This window comes from Scardinius erythrophthalmus (assembly GCF_964197995.2).
Source record: "Scardinius erythrophthalmus genome assembly, chromosome: 19".
In the NCBI taxonomy this organism is placed as follows: Eukaryota; Metazoa; Chordata; class Actinopteri; order Cypriniformes; family Leuciscidae; genus Scardinius; species Scardinius erythrophthalmus.
Window position 1 is genome coordinate 5,608,189 of NC_138239.1, and position 19,174 is coordinate 5,627,362.

Below are 19,174 nucleotides of genomic sequence, written 5' to 3' on the forward strand. Positions count from 1 at the left end.
ATGAAATCACAACAAAAACAACATTTGAAAACTGTTGTAAAAACCTTAGAAATAACATTACAGTAAGTACACTATTGTATAACACTATTTTTGTGAATTCATGCTTTAGCTGTTTAATGTCTGTGTTGTTGGTTGTTGTTACGGAAAGAGCATATTCACAATAGCAATGTTTCCATCCACCTAATATTATGCGCATTTTGGGATATCACGTAAAAAAAATCTGGACGGAAATGGCAAGATGTGCATAAATTAAAAAAAATGCGCATAAAAAACGTATAAGCTCATTTGTTTAGGATACATTTTTTATCCGATAAGACAACATGCACATAAACTACGATGGAAACACATTTACTGAATAAATCGATGCGGATCTAAACAATCACGTGACTTTGCGCGATGACTTCCCAGATAAAGTGTTGGTCCAGATCCGGCCCACATCTGGCACACGTGGAATCCACACGTACCAGATGTGGGCCGGACCTGGGCCGACACTATAGCTACGTTTACATGGACACCTTTTGGTTCAATCAGAATTAAATCAATACGATTGGTGAATCCGAAACACGGTGTTTACATGAACGATAAATAAAGTAATCGGGTTGATGTGCACGTTTATATCTCACAAGTTTCAAATCGAAATAGATTTTTTGACATGCGCACACTGCACGAATATACAGAGTTTCCCGCTGTTCGCGCATAACTATTTTCCTCTATTGGTTCTTTATTTGTTTTAAACAGCAGACGAAATATGAATCCGTCTCTGGTCATGATTTAGAAACAATGAGCATATTAACTTAACCGTTTTGCCGTGCTGTTTATATTTATCACGCAGTAAAAAATGCCCCTCTCCGTCGTCTGTGGATGAGAATCCAAAACAAGGACTGGTGGGAGGTTGTCCTGCTTCACTTCACATACGCTGAGTGAAATGAGAATTTTAGAATGACGGGACACTCATTTATATGACACTTTATTCAACAGGAAGAACAGCTCGTTCCGCGCATCATTACGCTATTTAATGTCATTGCACATGTGCAGTCCTTTCAGTTTCGGTTTTCAATCCGATCAAGTGTTTACATGTTCTCTCGATCGGATTACAAAAGGAATAATCCACCCCTTTCAATCCGATCGAAATTTCATTCGGATCGTGCTCAATCGGATCGATTAAGGTGTTTACATGAAGGTTTTTTAGTTCGATTGAGCCGTCATTCCGATTATAAGTGTCCATGTAAACGCAGCTTATGTTGCTGTCTGTGTAACCAGCAGACCGATCTTTTTGCACAGCATCTGAAACGGTGTTTTGGTTGTTCTGATATGCCTGAGTAAAGTTTGTCATCAAAGTGGTTAATGACCTTCCAGAACTGTATTACACGACTGGGTTCCCGAACAGCAGGCGTCTGCCTTGAAACGCAAGATAACACATTTAGTGCACTTCGTCGGCGCGCAAGTCATGTATTATATGCGAAAATGATTATATAGAGTGGCTTCTCCTACTTTTTCCACCAGACAGTGACGATTTAGAATGCTAATTAACCAGCTAACAAAGTGCTTCTGTTTAGCAATGTCCGTTTGTTCTGCTTCAGCTCATGCAGTTTAAGTGAGCCAAATTTCCTGCATTATTGACTATGCGCAAAGTAAATTAAATAAGATGTGCACAATGGTGTAGTGAGGTCATGTACCAGCTAAATTATGGTGAACAGCCCTTGGGTTGGAACTTGGAAGCAACTACTTAACCTCAGATAACTAGGCCGGATGGCGCGGTATCCCACAGTCCACCTGATCCTCCACCGATCGAGTTAAAATAATGCTACATCCCATCATTAACTGCACCAGAAGTTCTTCTATTCCATCACTGGCCGAGAGACTTGCTACTTATGTTACTTATTACAAGAAGACATCCCGTCTAATAGCTTTTGTTGGACAAAAGTTGCAGGTTTGGAGTTACTCTCTTCTCCTCAAGCACATCATTTGTTCTGCTTCATAGATAAGCAATGACAAGTGCATTAGTAAGTCTGTAAAATGTTTCCATCCTCATAAATCTAGTAGGAGAATACGATTTCCAAAATAACCACCAGGAGTCACTGGGTTTTTTAACTCTTTTCCGTTTTACATAAAAACATTTTTTTTAATTATATATATATATATATATATATATATATATATATATATATATATATATATATATATATATAGTGCTGTCATGAATATGGCTGTATATTACCAGGTTATGAGAAGGAAAGTGTGGTTTTCATATCAATCCTGATGTGCTTCTCCATATCGGCCTCCTCTGGTTTGCGGTTCTCTAAAGTGGAACTTTAGGGGAGAAATTATTTATCCAAATGCTATAATTCAGTGTGTCCAGACCCACCTGTTTCTCTTTGCTAAATTACAGCGTGAGGTTTAATTCATTGGGCTCCTGTGTGTAGACGCTCAGAAGTCATGCGCAGCTTTATAACTGGTTTGAATAAGACTTTGTGGCACCATTTACTTCACATTTGATTAGTGGTAGTCTTCAGTGATATTTTCTTTAGAGCCAGAGAAAAAAACACACTTATTTGGAAGCATGACTGTTTATTTGAAATGATGGCAACTGTAATAGCTCTGAGACCGAGACTGTCTCACTTGTGTTTTTTTTTTTTTTTTTACCGTTTTGGAGACAGAGACACAGAGCAGAAAGCAGAGACGTTCTGTCTCATAGCACGATGACAAGTCGCTCTCTCGCTCCTTTGCGCTCACTGTCTGACTTTTGCCAGCCATAATGTTTTGCTTGTAGTTAGGTGTTTAGCGTTTGATGACAGGCTCGCTAGCCCACTAGCACCGTTTCTCGCTAGCTCGCTCTCCGACCAGTGGGATTCCCTTGTTATTAGTCGCATAGCTGCTGTTTACCCTGGCTTGTGGGTTCTGGTAGCCTAGCAGAGACCCAACAAGGACCCAGCGAGGGCTGAGCTCATGTGTTTACCCTGGCGCTGCCCACTTCAACCTAAAAACAGTGGCCGGGAACGAGCAGAAACTCAGGCCCAGTGGACCGTGACTAGCACTGCCAAGATAAACAGCTGCTTGGTTTGGAGAGCTGAGGGGGCTTCTCCTGCCCACAGCCAAAGAGTTTGCTTTTCGACACCCCCCCCCCCCCCCCCCCTCTCATGTACACACTAGAGGGTTGATGAATTGGGCCAAGCTTCTCCTACAAGACAGTTTTATGTCTTGTCGCTTAAGTGTACTGGAAGTAAAATTGATGAGTCTGATGTAGTCGGGATTTGGGACCGTGCACTGCCAAAATATGGCAGTGATGAGAGCCAATGGACATTTCCTTCATCTGGCTGTGGCTGTTTGACAGTGAATGTATGACATTTATTTAGTTACAATATTAGTTGCTGCAATCCAGACACCAGAATTATCTCTTTAAAATGCTGATGATGCTCCTTACTTCACTGGGAACCTGGATATATGGTTATAACCTGGGCCATTCGCAGGGTTTTATAAATACAGAGGTGCCAAAATTGAGGTTTTCTTAACCCTCTGGTGCTCCTCAAGTGGTGTTCAAAAATGACCTTTTTTTCAATGTAATGAATGTACTATATTTTATTTTGATAATGTTTTTTTATTGAAAAAAAAATGTAGGGGATTTGTTTGGGACTAAATTATATTTATGTAGTTATAATCCATTTATTACCTGTTAACAACTTTTTGGGCATGACATTTCAAAATTCAACTGTTTTAAATCTTGAATGCTTTGGAGCACAGACTTAAGTTTGGATTTTTTAAAGAAGAGACTTGGTTGATTATTGCTGAAGTAAAAAAAAAAAAAAAAAAAAAGTTAACTTAAAAAAAAAATTATAGCGGTTTAAGTTTATTATGAAAAATGCACAAAAATGTTTTCAGTTTTTATATGAGAAATATATTTTCCACCAAATAGAAAATAGATAAATTTTGGTTCCAGAAAACCAAAGCCATAAATCTAAACAAGTTATGTTCAAATTTTAAGGTTGATATGTCAAAATATGAGCTTTTAGTAAGATTTTGTTTGGGCGCAGTACCAAACGTTTCCACTGTGTGAAAATTGTTTCCCATTCATTTCCAATGCGGTACAATCGTAATGCGCGTTTTCAGGGCCATTTAACCTTTTTGGTTATCAAGGTTGTGTGTATTTTGGCAATCAAGGTTATGTGTGTGTGGGCGTGGGTGCGTGTCTGTGCGTGTTCGTGTGCGTTCACATAGCAAGTGCCAAAACCTTTGCCAAGTTTCATATCGTTCCGATAAAGTAAAAAAAAATTATAAAAACTATAATATAAAATTTTTCGGTCAAAACCGAAGAGCACCACAAATTAATGTACTGAAGGCTACCAGAAAACCTAGCTTATTAAACTCACTGACAATATGTGCTCATTCATTATTAATCGTATGTCTAATACGTTGAAAATGGCTCCTTGAATGTGTGTTGTGTTGTCACCTTGACAATTCTGAATTACATTACATGAATCACATTACAATTAACACATACAAATTATTCGCAATCAAGTAGGACTGTATATTTTCAGTTCAAAATGGCTAAATTAGTTAGTTAATTAAACTGTTTACTAGTTTAAATCCCTGATTAATTCTGTCCGTCGTTTAACATGCCTTTCATAAAACAGCTGTCAAATATTAAATATTTAGTTTAGCTACTTACATCTTATCCCATACTGTTAACTGGAGCTTCGCTCTGGAATTCGTGTTCAGCAGCCCACCTACATTTATTTGATTAGCAATCTTAAACATTGACATTGATGAGCACTATTAGCTTAGAACTATGACAGATTTATTTAAATATGCATTAAATATTGAAGAAAAAGTTAAGTAAAACTATAATAAATTTGTAAAATAATGCCTATTGGGATTTATTGGCTGGGAGGGAGGTTATTTTAAAAGTTCTTTTATCAAGATGAAGTGTTGTTGAATATGCTATTCACTATCAAACCATCTATCATACAGGCATTCTTTTCTTTGTATGTAAGAAACTCAGAACTAAATGAACTAATTATTAGTCTCTAATGCACGGCTTAGCTTTTATGTTTTTGTTGGAAATTAAGAGGGCTGTTAAAACAGGGGTGGGCCATCCTTCCAGGCTAATTGTTTAAAGAGAAATATCACTATATGGGACTCACCTGCTCTGCACATTTCTACAGATTCTACCAGTGCATTGTAACACTTATTTTGGTACTTCCTCTCATTAATGCAGTTTATAGTGTTTTAGCAGCATATTTAGGATAGCATGCATGCCTCTTAACTGTTTTTGAGCTTTAAGTGCTTAAAATGGCCAGTTGCTCTTGGATGGACTAAAAGTAGATGTCAGACTGAAGGAGTTTTAGTGAGCTGGAAAATATGTCAGTTTGTTTGCTTTAATTTTGACAGCAGACGTGAGACTCAGCTTGCTCTCAACTCTTATTTCTTGCGTTAGAAAGAGACTTTGTTTGTACGTGCCATTAGCCTTGTGAAAAAGACTCTTCTGACGCAATCTGGCTGGGAGAATGTTGCAGACACACTGATTTGTTGCATCTTAGTCATTTGTGATAATTATGGATGACATCATGGTGATGTTTTCTATGGAGTATGCAAAAAAAGGGAAGCAGACTACTTGCTCACTTGGGAAATTTGGCGCTGTCTGGGAGTGAATCGCCCTCGCTTTTTTTATTATTATTCCTTTTCAGTAGCTTTTTGTATACAAGCACAAGTCTAGCTTGAGTTTATTGTATGTTCAGATTATATAGCATTTGCTTTTAAATTTCCTGTTTTTGCAGTGCCCAATTTTTTTTTATAACTAGGGGTGTGATCCAGAAATGCAGCTTGCAGGTCTAAGAGTATGTAAAAAATATGTAAAAAAAAAAAAAAAAAAAATTGTTGACGAGTTCTAAACACTATTGGTATTGCATTGGGTTTCCACTTAGTGCCCAATATAAAGTCTTTAAAGTCCTTAAGCAAGAAAAGTTGAGAACCACTATGTATTCTGTATCAACACTTGATTTTGCACAATACTAGTAGTACCCCTCTAAATGTTGAACAGATCATGCACAATATATGTTTTGAATCAGCATCAGTGATACCTTGATGCACACCTTTTCTGCCACAAGGCAGTATCCTCCCCTTCCAGGTCTCCAAGGCCTATAATCAGAGATCAGCAGTCAGGTAAAGCAGCTCTCAGACACACTGGATCTGGTTTCCCCGGCCTTTATCAGATGAGGGGGACGGGGGTGAGCAGGGAGAGGCTTTGTGTCCTTAATGGCACAGTCATTTCATCACTTTACCGCTCTGAAAGAGTAGAGGCCAAAGTGGACCCTTTTTCTGGTGCCTGTTAATTACCGAAGGGAATTGGGCTTTTGAGAAGAATGAGTATGCAGACACTGAGAGCTAAAAGAATTCTCCACGCTAACAGACAAACAAGACATACTCTCAAATTCGCCTCAAAACCGCCCCCGCAACTATGTTTAATAGGTATGTTTGCTGTGGTATATTTATAATACAGTATAACATGTTTCTGTCAGTGCTGGGAAACTATCTTGAAAATGTAGCTTATAATCCAGCAAGCTAAGTATAATTTAAAATAGTTCAACCACAGTTAAATAAACTGCTCTTTTGAAAAGTAGTTATCTATTCCACAAGCTAATAGCTAAAGACATTGAAGCTAAGAGGGTAATTCAGGGTGAAAACAATGAGTGATCCTACAGCTAAGCTAGTAAATTCTGCAGGGACTCGAAAAAGTTAAAAAATAGTTTTTATTGATTAATTTGCATGTGCGAACCAATTGACTAGAATGAATCAGACAAACTTTCCAGAGAAAGGACCGCATGTAGCGTGTAAAACTTCACTTCAGTTCACTATAAAGCTATAGCGCAAGACGTTAAAAATGACAATTTGATAGTGACAGTTGTTGGAAAAGTAGGTTGCTACAGTATTTTGAAAGTAACGTAGGTATTCTTATGCTTCTGAAAAAGTTAAAGGTGTATTATGGAACAGTGGCCTCTCTATCACCATCTGTGGTTGAAAATACATCTGAGCTTTTTCATATGACAGGTCTGTCATTCTACTCCAAGACATTAAAAAGAAAGTCCTACAAGATGAAACATTTCTTGACTGCGCAAGGAAGTTTCATACTGTACGTCACACCATAATAGCCGGACCTTCTTTTCTTTACTTACTGTACAGACATGATGTAAGTATTCAAGGACAAATGACATAAATCTGTAATTTCCTGCCAAATCCAACTCAAAATGTCAATCATTATTGTAGGCTTAACGTAGTGAATCAGGGTACACACAAAAAGCCAAACGTCCTCTGCAGTACACCTTTAAATTTAGCAGAGACACTTTTAGTCAGGTAATCCCCATGGTTGTGGTTTCAACTAAAGCTAAAAGTATAGCTTTAGTAAGTATAGCGTTTTTTTTGTTTGTTTGTTTTTTTTACTGCGACTGCGTCTTGAATTGTTTTGCATTAATTAGGTGGTCTGCAAGGTGGCAACACTGGCAGGCCATGTTTTACAGTTGAAAAGGGATGGAAAGACACACTTAGACCACAACAACAACTAGATGTACCGCATCGCGGTACAAAATATGACCGCCGCTCAGGCCTGCACTGGCTTTCCACAAAAATAAATGACGTGGAGTAATTTGGCTGTATTGCGTGTTTATGTATATACCTAAAAAAAGTAATAGTATGTGCATGTCTGTCTGTGTGTGTGTGTGTGTGTGTGTGTGTGTGTGTGTGTGTGTGTGTCTGTGTGTGTGTGTGTGTGTGTGTGTGTGTGTGTGTGTGTGTGTGTGTGTGTGTGTGTGTGTGTGTGTGTGTGTGTGTGTGTGTATGTGTGTGTGTTTGTGTATGTGTGTGTCTGTGTGTGTGTGTGTGTGTGTGTGTGTGTGTGTGTGTGTGTCTGTGCGTGTATGTATGTGTGCATACATGTGTGCACGTGTGTGTTTGTGTGTGTGTGTCTGTGCATGTGGATTTGTATGTGAGTGTATGGGTGTGTGTCTGTGCGTGTGGATGTCAGTGTGTGTGCATGCTTGCGTTTGTTTGTATTCCTGCATGTGTGTGTGTGACAGTATCATCCTAAACCAGCAACCCTTCGCTCAACAGCACCATCTACAGGCCGATGAATGTACAGTCACTAAATGTGCACATAAATGAATTTATTTTATACCCCCCCATGGATGAAATTCTACAAAACTTAGCAGAGGATACCCCCAGAGGATGTCAAGTTAATCATACACATGAAATATGGTGCAGTTCTGAACATCTCCACTGAAGATAGGGGCGATTAAAGCAGAATAATATTGCATTTTCATTTTTTATGGGAGGGGCGCAAATCACAAATGAGTAATTATGGGCTAGGTTGATGTGGGCCCTTAAGAGCAACATACCATAAAAATTTCTTCATCCTCGGTGCCACGGTTCAGGTAGTTATTTAGGAAAAACTGCATTTTTTGGGGTTTGGGGGGGCCCAGCGCGGGGGGGGGAGTGGCCCCCGGGGACCAAACGAAATTTTTCCGTAGAAGTCTAGTGGGGCTACATGCCCACCAAATTTCATGTTCCCCGGTGCTTCGGTGTCCCTGGTATCGTTGACGAAAAATTTACGGGGGCCCCAGCGCGGGGGGGGGAAGTGGCCCCCGGGGACCAAACCAAATTTTTCAGTAAAAGTCTAGTAGACCAACATACCATAAAAATTTCTTCATCCTCGGTGCCACGGTTCAGGTAGTTTATTAGGAAAAACTGCATTTTTTTGGGTTTGGGGGGGCCCAGCGCGGGGGGGGAGTGGCCCCCGGGGACCAAACGAAATTTTTCCGTAGAAGTGTAGTGGGGCTACATGCCCACCTTATTTCATGTTCCCCGGTGCTTCGGTGTCCCTGGTATCGTTGACGAAAAATTTACGGGGGCCCCAGCGCGGGGGGGAAGTGGCCCCCGGGGACCAAACGAAATTTTTCCGTAAAAGTCTAGTAGACCAACATACCATAAAAATTTCTTCATCCTCGGTGCCACGGTTCAGGTAGTTATTTAGGAAAAACTGCATTTTTTTGGGTTTGGGGGGGCCCAGCGCGGGGGGGGGGAGTGGCCCCCGGGGACCAAACGAAATTTTTCCTTAGAAGTCTAGTGGGGCTACATGCCCACCAAATTTCATGTTCCCCGGTGCTTCGGTGTCCCTGGTATCGTTGACGAAAAATTCAGTAAGGTGACGAAAAAAAAAAAAAAAAACTTTGACAATCCCTATATGACCGCTTTCGCTAGCTACGCTAGCGGCGGTCATAATAACTGGGTTAAAGGAGAACTCCGGTCAATTTTAACATTGAGCTCATTTTTTTGTAAATTTGGAGTGCTGTCAGTACAGAGAACAACGACAAAAATCGGTGTTGCCTACACCTTGTTATCCTCTTTTTAAAATTTGCACCCTGTTGACTTCAATGGGGCAAGTTTTAAACCTGCTTTTAGCCTCGACTACTGTGGACTTCGACCGAAAACAGGATGTAAATACAGGTATGAGCGCTGGCTGAATTAACATCACTTTTATTAATATCTTTCACATCTACTGCAGTCAGATTCACCCGTGATCACTCTGAAGGAATCATTCACATGGCTGGGCACTTGTAATGACACATCAAGGATGTTAAGAGGCTAAGAGCAGCTTTAAAACTTGCCCCATTCAAGTCAACAGGGTGCAAATTTTAAATAGAGGATAACATGGTGTAGGTAACACCGATTTTTGTCGTTGTTCTCTGTACTGACAGCACTCCAAATTTACAAAAAAATGAGCTCAATGTTAAAATTGACCGGAGTTCTCCTTTAAGAGACACTCATAAATGCAAAGTTCTGTCATGAAACTAGATGGCGCAGGATGATTGGTTCTTGCTGTATCAGTAGCCAATGAGCTTGCTGCTCAACCTTTATAGCCTTGACCTTGGTCAGTATTTGCTGTAGCAGTGCAGCGCGCTTTCAGAAACCCTCCACCCTGTATAGATCTGCTATGGGTAATTCATGTATGTATGTTATTCATGTATTTTATGCTCCTAAATATTTGTATTATTTTTATCAGTTCTTTTGTCTTTGGGTCATTATATTTCTCACAGATTTTTGCTCGTTCTAAATCAGACACAGATAAAGTAGCACAGTAATGATAACATTTATATGAATGCATTAGTGAGAGAACGATTGCGTGTGAATTAATTCTACCTGGCTCTCACTTTTAGGTACTAAGAAATATATGTGTGAACTTTTCAGTTTCTAAGCTATTTTATTGATAAATCATCAATGTTTCTGCGCTACTGAATGTTTCTGTGCGCGCGATCTGCTCGTGATGTGTGAGCTGTCTGTGTGTTACAATGCAGCAGCGCATTAGAACGGTGGTTAATTTACGTGTACAATAAGTTGTTTGAAACGTGCATTTACCCAATAAATTTTGAGCATCCAAATGATATAATCAAACATATCTTGTGGAGCGCTCTCGGAGTGTGCATTTTTTTTGTAATTTTAACTGTTGGACACGGAGTGTAAAAGTGGACTTCAAAGATTTCTTATCCTGCTGCCCCCTCTATAGGCCATGATCAGCAACTAGTCGACGTCAAGCTTACTGCATCATGGCAGAGCATTAAAGTCAACTAGTCTGTGCAACCTCTAATTGGCAGTAGCAAGTCCTGTACTTGCAGCAGTAACAGCAGCAACACATCTATTCCACCTAAACCAAATATATCAACATTGTCATATCCATTGCATGCCAGTCACTCCGAGAGTTGTCATGGCAGAACTATAGTTTAACTGAGTACATTTTTTATCAGTCATAAGTTCTGGAAAGGCAATGCACTCGGCTGTATGCATACTGTACGCTACTGTAAGCGTTTGTGTAAAAACTGAAGTACACTTTGGGCTTAAGTTTGTGCAAGTAATAAATTCAGCATAGGTGATAAAACAGGTCTGTTCTTTTTGGGTGTCCACCTGCATTTCCCCACCCCCAAATGCCTGCTGTTGACCTCACACATACACACACATCTCATGGACTCTCCAGGGCCCGGGACCCCCCTCCGCCTGTCAGTCCCTTCCCCCATGGGGTAGAGGAGGGGGTTCTTCACTGGAACTCTTGTACTCCCTTCTACAGCAGCCATCTGCAAGCAATCTGTCTGTGTTACCCATCTCCCAAGTTCCTCTCTGATTGATAGCCCCAAAAGGAGTCCTATGGCCCAAACTGTGGACACCAAATGTCCCTGTTCCCAATGCCATCATGATCCAATTACTCGCCACATCAGTCCGTTATGGTTTACCGTACTGTACATGGCGTGAACTAAATGCTCTTTCTGTCGCATGTTGGGTTACTTTTTATACTGAGAAGCAGCAATTTGCATGAATCACCAATGATTTGTGGGCTAATGTCAAACGTCCCGGCCTCAAAGGCAAAATGGATAAGTGAGAGAATTTAAGACAAGGAGGTAGCAGTAGAGAAAGAATTGCACATCTGCCGCAGGGGAAGTGTCTGTTTCCCAATGACTTTGGAAAGAGAGCAAACATGGCCTCTTATCCTTCCAACAACATTACGATTCTCGCATAAGCACAACGTAATTTGAAGGAAGCCAGCGCATCTTTGGAGCTGACATTGAACATATCATCTTGAATGCATTTGGTGCATCTGGAGATGTTCTGCTCGCAGACAAAGCCTACACATCCAACCATGTTGTTTGCCCCATATCTCTCTTCCTATTTGTCATGTGTGTGTGTGAGATCGCAGACAAGATCTAGGGTGCATGTATGTGCGCATATGTGAACGTGTGCATGCATGAGTGCAGATAATCTCAAGAATGCTGCCGTCTTGTCACGCTATGGCTGTGTTTTGGCGCATCTGCAGGCCAGCAAACTGAGCGCAAACACCTCGCCGCTCACCTGTCTCACCACACTGTCTGTTTTCCAGTAGGTCGTCTGGTCTGAAGACAGAAAGTTCCAGAAGATGAGGCAGTAGCACGAAGCACAGTGGGAAGGCATCTGTTCACTGCTGGAAGAGTACAACGAAGGATTCTGAGAAATTATTAAGAGGTTCCTCAAGAAAAAAAGAAAAAAAATGATGAAAATTATATCATGGAGCCAAAATATTTGCACTTTCTCCTCCCATTGTTAGGCATTTTATAATGTCCTTTGTTTGTGTTGTAAGCGTTTTATTAATATGACTTAAAGATTGACAAAAACTTATGTCAGAGAACACAGACTGTAAGTGTTGAACAATTATCTGCTACCGTCCACATTTTCAGCACATCCACACTCACTGCTAATCCAGACAGTATTATATAGTTGTTTTTGAATGAGTCATTTTTGAATGTCAGTTCAAAAATAGAAAAAAAAGCAAGCATTCCATTTGGAAATAAGCTTGTCTTTAAATGTCTTCTGTTTTCTGTTGTTTATGAAAATGTCCATTCAACCAATATGTTTGCTCCTTTGTTCACCTTGGCAACGGAACTAATGGAGCATTAGTGAAAAAGAAGTGGAGTGAATTATTTTCTGTCAACAAACATTAGCTACGGTCTCTCCGTCTTGCACCTCAGGACACTAGTAATGTACACCCAACCATCGCCTGAGAATTAGCAGTAAATTCTACATGGTTTGTTCAGAAGTCAGAGGTCAAAAACACTATCACGCAAAATTAGTTTTGTAAATGTCACGAAACACTTAGCTTAGCTTGGCTTTCTTCAAATGGATTATTCAGTAATGGTGTGTCTCACATACTCAACAACTGGTGTTGCTTTTTCACAGTGTTTTATAAAATCTTGAACATTACATACAACGTTAGATAGTACCAGGTTTTCCAATTGCTATAGACTGATAAATGCACGCAACTGGCCTAGTTTAGGATCCATATTTATAATATCCTTTCATAAGAAATACTTGAGTGTAACATTTTTCCATATATCAGTTCTTGGCATACACTAACCAACAATACATTTTTTTTTACATGTTCCATGGTATTCCTTGAAAAAATTACAATGTAATCATTCAGTACCACTGTATTTTTTTTTTTTTTTTTTTTACCATGGTATTTCCACAGGTTTTTTTTTTTTTCACATTTTCTTCTCTGGTTAGAAGAGGATTTTCTTAATCTGGAGGTTCATGTAGCTCTTACTATAAATGGAGTGTGTTCGAAAGCAATTTTTTTCTCAGCCAATGTAATCAGTTGTGTAGTAGTTATGTCGCAGCAACGAATACGAGAAAAGGGTAATTGATTAAAAAAAGAAATAAATAGATGTATTTACATTGACTCAAAATAACATTCTATGTCATCTTTTACTGGGCTTTGGAAATTATCATTTCTTGTCCATTCCAAAAGCGATAAAACGATAAAAATAGAGATATATAAATATATTTACCCCTTATTTCTTTTTTGATAACTTTCTACTTTAGGAAAGATGTGTTTGTTTTGTTTGTGTGTGTGCGTGCGTGCGTGTGCTCGCGCGCGTGTGTGTTTCATGTACTTGGAAGCCATTACTTTGGCTTAAAAATTAAAATAGTCAAGTTGTAAATATTTACATATGTGCTTTTTTGGGCTTTTCTCCAATTCAATCTTAAAACATTGTTTAGCAAACTCTGAAAGCAATGTAAACATCAATTAGATTATATATTAGAGTAAATAATTGTAAGTAGACTGTTTTGCTCTCATCATGTCTGTTTTTTTTGTTTTGTTTTTTTTCGAAGTCTGTTCAACACAATGTAAAAATGACAGCCAGTGACAATACACATTTAAAAAATTCTAACTGCGTCCATTTGTTTTTGTTTTGTTTTTTATCTGATAATGTACATCTTTTGCTTATTGGAGTTTAAATCATATATTACCTTGTGAAAAAGACATACACTTAGCATACTTTTAAAATGAAGTACATTTAAATTATATTAACTTTATCATATAACACACTACAGTCATGTTACTAATCAAGTACTTTACATGTGCTTTAGTATGTTAGTCAACACATCAAAATAAGAGTTGCACTTTATTTTACAGTACGTGTACTTACATGTAGCCTACTTACAGTGTACTTGCCTAAGAAAGCACTGATAATATAAGGTAACTACATGGGGTACGGTTAGGTTTAGGATAGGTTCAGGGTTAGTACCTAGTTATTACTCAGTTATTGTAAATTACTATAATAGGTAGTATGTACATGGGGAACAGGAGTGTAAAAAAAAGTGCCACCAAAATACATGTACTTTTTAAAGCATGATAGCAGATTGTTAAAACAATGATTTCAAATGTGCTTTAAAGTAAAACTTTTATTTTGACATTGTGTACTCTCTTGAAGAACTCTTAAGTGGCTTTTTATGTCTCCAATATTATACTATATCTGCAAGTACAGTTTTGTTATTTATTATTTCTAGCACACCGCAAGTACACATTTACACATTTTTCACAAGGCTTTGTCCTAAACTTTAATTTGATTAAATGAACCTCTTATTTACTTTTTAAGTATTTTAAAAAGCAACTTTTTATATAAGAATTTTTCACTTTCTTTCTATCTCTTTCATCAGTTCAGGATGTATTAACCAGAATTTTCAATGTTAAGTGTGTTTTAAGCAGGCCTGAAGGTTTAATGGTTCACATTCAGTCATCATTCTGAAACTGGGAATGTCGATAGTAGTCCTGGGACAACTGAGTTTTTGAATAGAGAAGTAAACACACCCTTGTTCACAGCTGCCGCCCATTTTCTCTTTTACGCCCACCTGAAACGCAGGTCTGTGCGTCCCGTGAAGTACTTCCAGACCTCAGCTGAGGCCTCGTCACATTTTAAATGTTTCAAATCGTTTGAGCTGTAATCACGGCCAATCAAACGAGGCAGCCAATCTGGAGAGAGGCAAAGATTACTGTTACTATCACAGATAGACAGAAGGTTCCTCAAAAGAAAGGTATTTAGAATGGGAATGGGCCTAAACCAGTCGCCCAACCACTGAATTGGCCTAAACCATCGCCATTCAAAGGTCCACAGTAAAGAAAAGGCCACATGTTCAGAATTGTACGGAATGGCAATGAAAGCGAGAAGTTCTATAAAGGAGGCAACTCCCTGTTCCCAGGTGCACAACTGATCAGATGTCTGGTGATATCGAACAAGGACAGATCCATAGAGGATGTGAGATCATTGTTGAACTGCAGTAGAGCATTGAGGTACCAAAGTTTGATCTTCCCTTGGAAGCAGAAGCACGGAGATAAGTTCTTGAAGACGAGGGTGGTGTCAGAGGTGGGGTCAAGGATTTTAGTGATAGCGGGGGTGGAGAAATGAAATAAGGGTTGTAAAGCAGCTGGGATGCATGTGTCTAACACGGACACATGTGGCATTTGACTTTCAGTGTGAAGTTCAAAAGAATTTTCTAATGACGCAGCTGCTTAGGGATGTGTACATGAAAGAGTGTGTGTGTGGGTGCTTTGCGGAGGAGGATAATAGATTTCCATTGTTCTTAAGAAACCTATTGACTCAAATAAAATAAAAAACATTGGAATTACTTCGAAATGTCATGTTGAGTGGTTTCATGCTGTTAATTAACTTCGGTCATACTTTATTCATTACAATATCAATTAAGTGTTCATTTATTACGAAGGAAATAAATCGTTTATTTAATGAAGGAAAAAAGTACATAATTATGTACTGAAAGCAGCCATTTAGAAGACAACTATACCCATAGGATCCTACAGTACATTTATTACAGGTTACGGTCCTCCGTTTGTGGGAATCAAATCAGCAACCTTCAGATTATTTTTTTTTAATATAAACAAATTGGCTGTATATATAATTTCCTCTTAAATATATTTAAATGACAATTTTAAATGTTTTTATATGTTGTTTTGACTTATTGATCATATACTTTTTTATATCTTGTGAAGGGACAAAAAAGACTTGATTTCATAGAATCATTTATGCAAGATGTTTGGTTTAAAACAATAGCCTACTAGCTTATAAGATCAGCAAATTTTTAATTAAAACAAAGCATAACTTTAGACATTCTACTATAAGTAACTTTGCAGCTATGTCAACTAACTCTCATTAGAGTATTAATAGACTGTCTGCTTATTATCTGCTAACTCTTTATTTTGATGCTCCTCAGACATTCTACTATACGTAACTTATTCTATACTGGCCCAAACCTAACAGTCTACTAATATTCTAATGAGAGTTAGTTGACATGTATTTATAGTTAGTAGAATGTTTAATAAAACAAACAACAATATTTTGTTTTTTGAAAAAATTTTAGGTGTATATTGAGTGTATATTGCATGGGTCTGAACTCCTTTTAAATTAATGAATTAGAATCAAATTGGCCACAAGCCATACGTTGAATTAGACTGACAGAAACACAAGAGGAACATTAGAATTTCAAAAAAAATATTGTTATTATTTATTTATTTTATTTTATTAATTTTTTTGCTGATTATGCCTATTTAATTGCAAAATGCATGTTATTTGAAGACGTTTTGGGTAAATTAGACCATCTGTTCTTTGAAAGAGTGTTCTTTCTTTCAGAATAAGCTGAAAGTCTGATATAAAAATAAAGTTAAAGACGTTTCAGCAGTCTAGTGTGAGCTACAAAAACAGTATTTTACTGTATTTTAATGGACTAAAGAAAAATAACCAGATTTGATTAAAAGAAATGGACCGTTTAATGCGTTTCATGCATTATTTTGAAGGAGTCAGTCCAAATGTTTTGATTCACTAGTGTGAAATAAGGATCTTACATAAGCAGTTCCACACATGTGCAAAACTCTGTAAGCCATTATAAAGCACATTAGAGCTCGTGGAGGGCAGTCATTTAGACAATAATGCACTTAATAGTTAAAGCAAAATACCTTGTGAAATTAGAAAGGGGCATGTTAGGTCTAGCAGTGTGAAACATTTGTGTGTAACACACTGCTGTCTGTCTGTCTGGAGCAGCACCTGCCTAACAGGCCATGCTCTCCAGGGTCAGGGGTCACCTGCCAGGAGGCCTAAGACTGAGGTCAAAGGTCATATCCCAGACAGGCGTGTTGTGTGATTGAGAACACAGCTGGACTAACCAGGGCAGGTGTCTGTCCTTTTGTATCCTTCATCTTGAGCTACGCATCCGAATGGAACAGTACTGCTTACTGTGTACGGATGGATGGATGGATGGATGGATGGATGGATGGATGGATGGATGGATGGATGGATGGATGGATGGATGGATGGATGGATGGATGGATGGATGGATGGATGGATGGATGGATGGATGGATGGATGGATGGATGGATGGATGGATGGATACCTGATATAATGAAGACTTATAAACAAACTTTTTTTTTTCTGGTGTCCGATAAAACAGGTGGAAAAGGGCAAACACAGTCCTGGTGAAAAACTTATGGGCAGGTGCACAGATAGATGGATGGATGTATCTTATATAAAATAAATATATAAAATATTAATTTTTTCATTTCATTTTTATTTAGTTTTGGTGTACTAAAATAACTAAAAATAAAAATAAACAAAATTATCTCTTTGTGATGGAGAGCTAATTTAACACTTTTAATACACGCTCGTTTGGGATTTACACTCTTTTGGATTCAGTTTTGGAACATCTGTGTTTTATTATATTTTGGATCGGAAGAAATTCTGATTGTCTCAAATTTTACTGCAATGGATAAACAATATTATCAGCACATTTATCAGCACAAAAAATGGAAAATGTTTTCTGCTTATGAATTTCAGTCAATTCTGGAGTAAAAAAAAAAAAAAAAAAAAGTATTGGGTATTAAGTATTAAGCCAGATGTTTTTCATCACATAATCCACTCTCATTGCAAATCACTAATGTTAGTCCAGCTTCATTCTAAATACAATGAGTACTGCTACAAATTCTAGATTAAAGATTTATTTATTTATTTATTAGTTCTTATGTTGAAGATCATAAACAAGAAAAGCTCATTTATGAAATGTACGTTATGGTTAAAGATTAAATGATTAAAATTGAATAACAGCAACTTTACTGTAGATCTGTGGCAGTATTTATAGAAGTGCAAGTCATTCTGTGTGAACGTAGGCCCCCTGTTGGGGGACAATTGAAAAAACATGCGTCCAATTTTACTTTTGGCCTCTGATAGGAGACTGAAAGTCAAAGTAACACTGAGTTAAAATATCCACTTTCTCAAAACTCCTTGAAATGAAATCAGTGAAGCAGTTAAATTAGAATTTTATTTCAGCAATCTAAGCACAATGAAAGAGGAGAGCAGCCGAATGACGTGGTTTCTGCGCTAACAGCAGTGAGTCACATGCTTCGCTGAGGTTTACCTGGAACTCAGCACCCCTGAGGGCACACAGAGGGCACTCTGACTTTATAGTGTTTTCACCCACTTTTATTGTCCTGCTGTTTCTGCCCACTTGTGATGTGGTCTGTGCGCAGGAATGCCTCTTCACCTCTCTTCATTATCCCACTGTGTTTGGCCTCCCCTTTTTATTCTCTTGGATTGGCTGCTCATATGAAGTACCCTGGGAATGCTTCGCCTCCCAATTGGCTTCATTTCCTCAGTGCATGTGAAGTGTACAGTAAATCATGATCTGAAGTCTTAATGAGTAGATGAATCTGGCTACAGATGAAGCAGCCCACATGTTCAACACCAATTGGTTTGGTCTCTATATGGTTTTTTTTTTTCACACTATAAGGATTCCTTGTCTTGATAAATTTAGGAAAAGATAAATGAGTGATGTGTAGGAGTCTAGATTGATTTAAATTACTTACAGCGTTACAGCACATAGGTATTCTAACTTTTGCAAATGCAAATTTGCACATTTGAAACATGCTTGGGGTACTTCTGTACTTTTATTATACAAGGAGTCTTGAACTTATGTTACTATTCATTTTTAAGATTTACCAATTATTTTTATAATTTATTTATAAAATAAATCATCTGGGTCATCTGGATGATACCTTATAATGTTTACTGATATTACTTGTTATGTCACTTCATAATATGTTTTCAGTTGTGCCACCCTGACATACAAATTGCTGGACAAATGTTTTTCAGTTATCTCAAACAGCTTTAAAACTACTGATATTTATCAAATTTGTTTATATGAAAGGTTTCAAACCTAAAATGACACCATATAGTATTTAGTTTCTAATTGTTTATTGTTAAGACACAATTTTAAATAGTTTCTTAGTCTGTTTATTTGTTCGGAAAGTTACACCACCTGACAATTTTGGGGG

At 38.1% G+C, this 19,174-nt stretch overlaps 1 protein-coding gene across 10 annotated transcripts in view; it reads left to right on the forward strand.

Annotated features, from left to right (window-relative positions):
• The window catches only part of smoc1 (SPARC related modular calcium binding 1), a 60,838-nt gene extending 47,101 nt beyond the window's left edge, over nt 1-13,737 (forward strand). For 4 of the 10 annotated variants that reach the window (XM_081394414.1, XM_081394406.1, XM_081394408.1 and 1 more), the window contains one exon: nt 11,906-13,737. In XM_081394414.1, coding sequence (XP_081250540.1) covers nt 11,906-11,945 — 40 coding nt within the window. In that variant the 3' untranslated portion in view covers nt 11,946-13,737. The remainder of the gene's footprint in view (nt 1-11,905) is intronic. The other 6 variants (XM_081394413.1, XM_081394407.1, XM_081394410.1 and 3 more) reach the window with 4 other exon arrangements.
• Nucleotides 13,738-19,174: the final 5,437 nt, after the last annotated feature.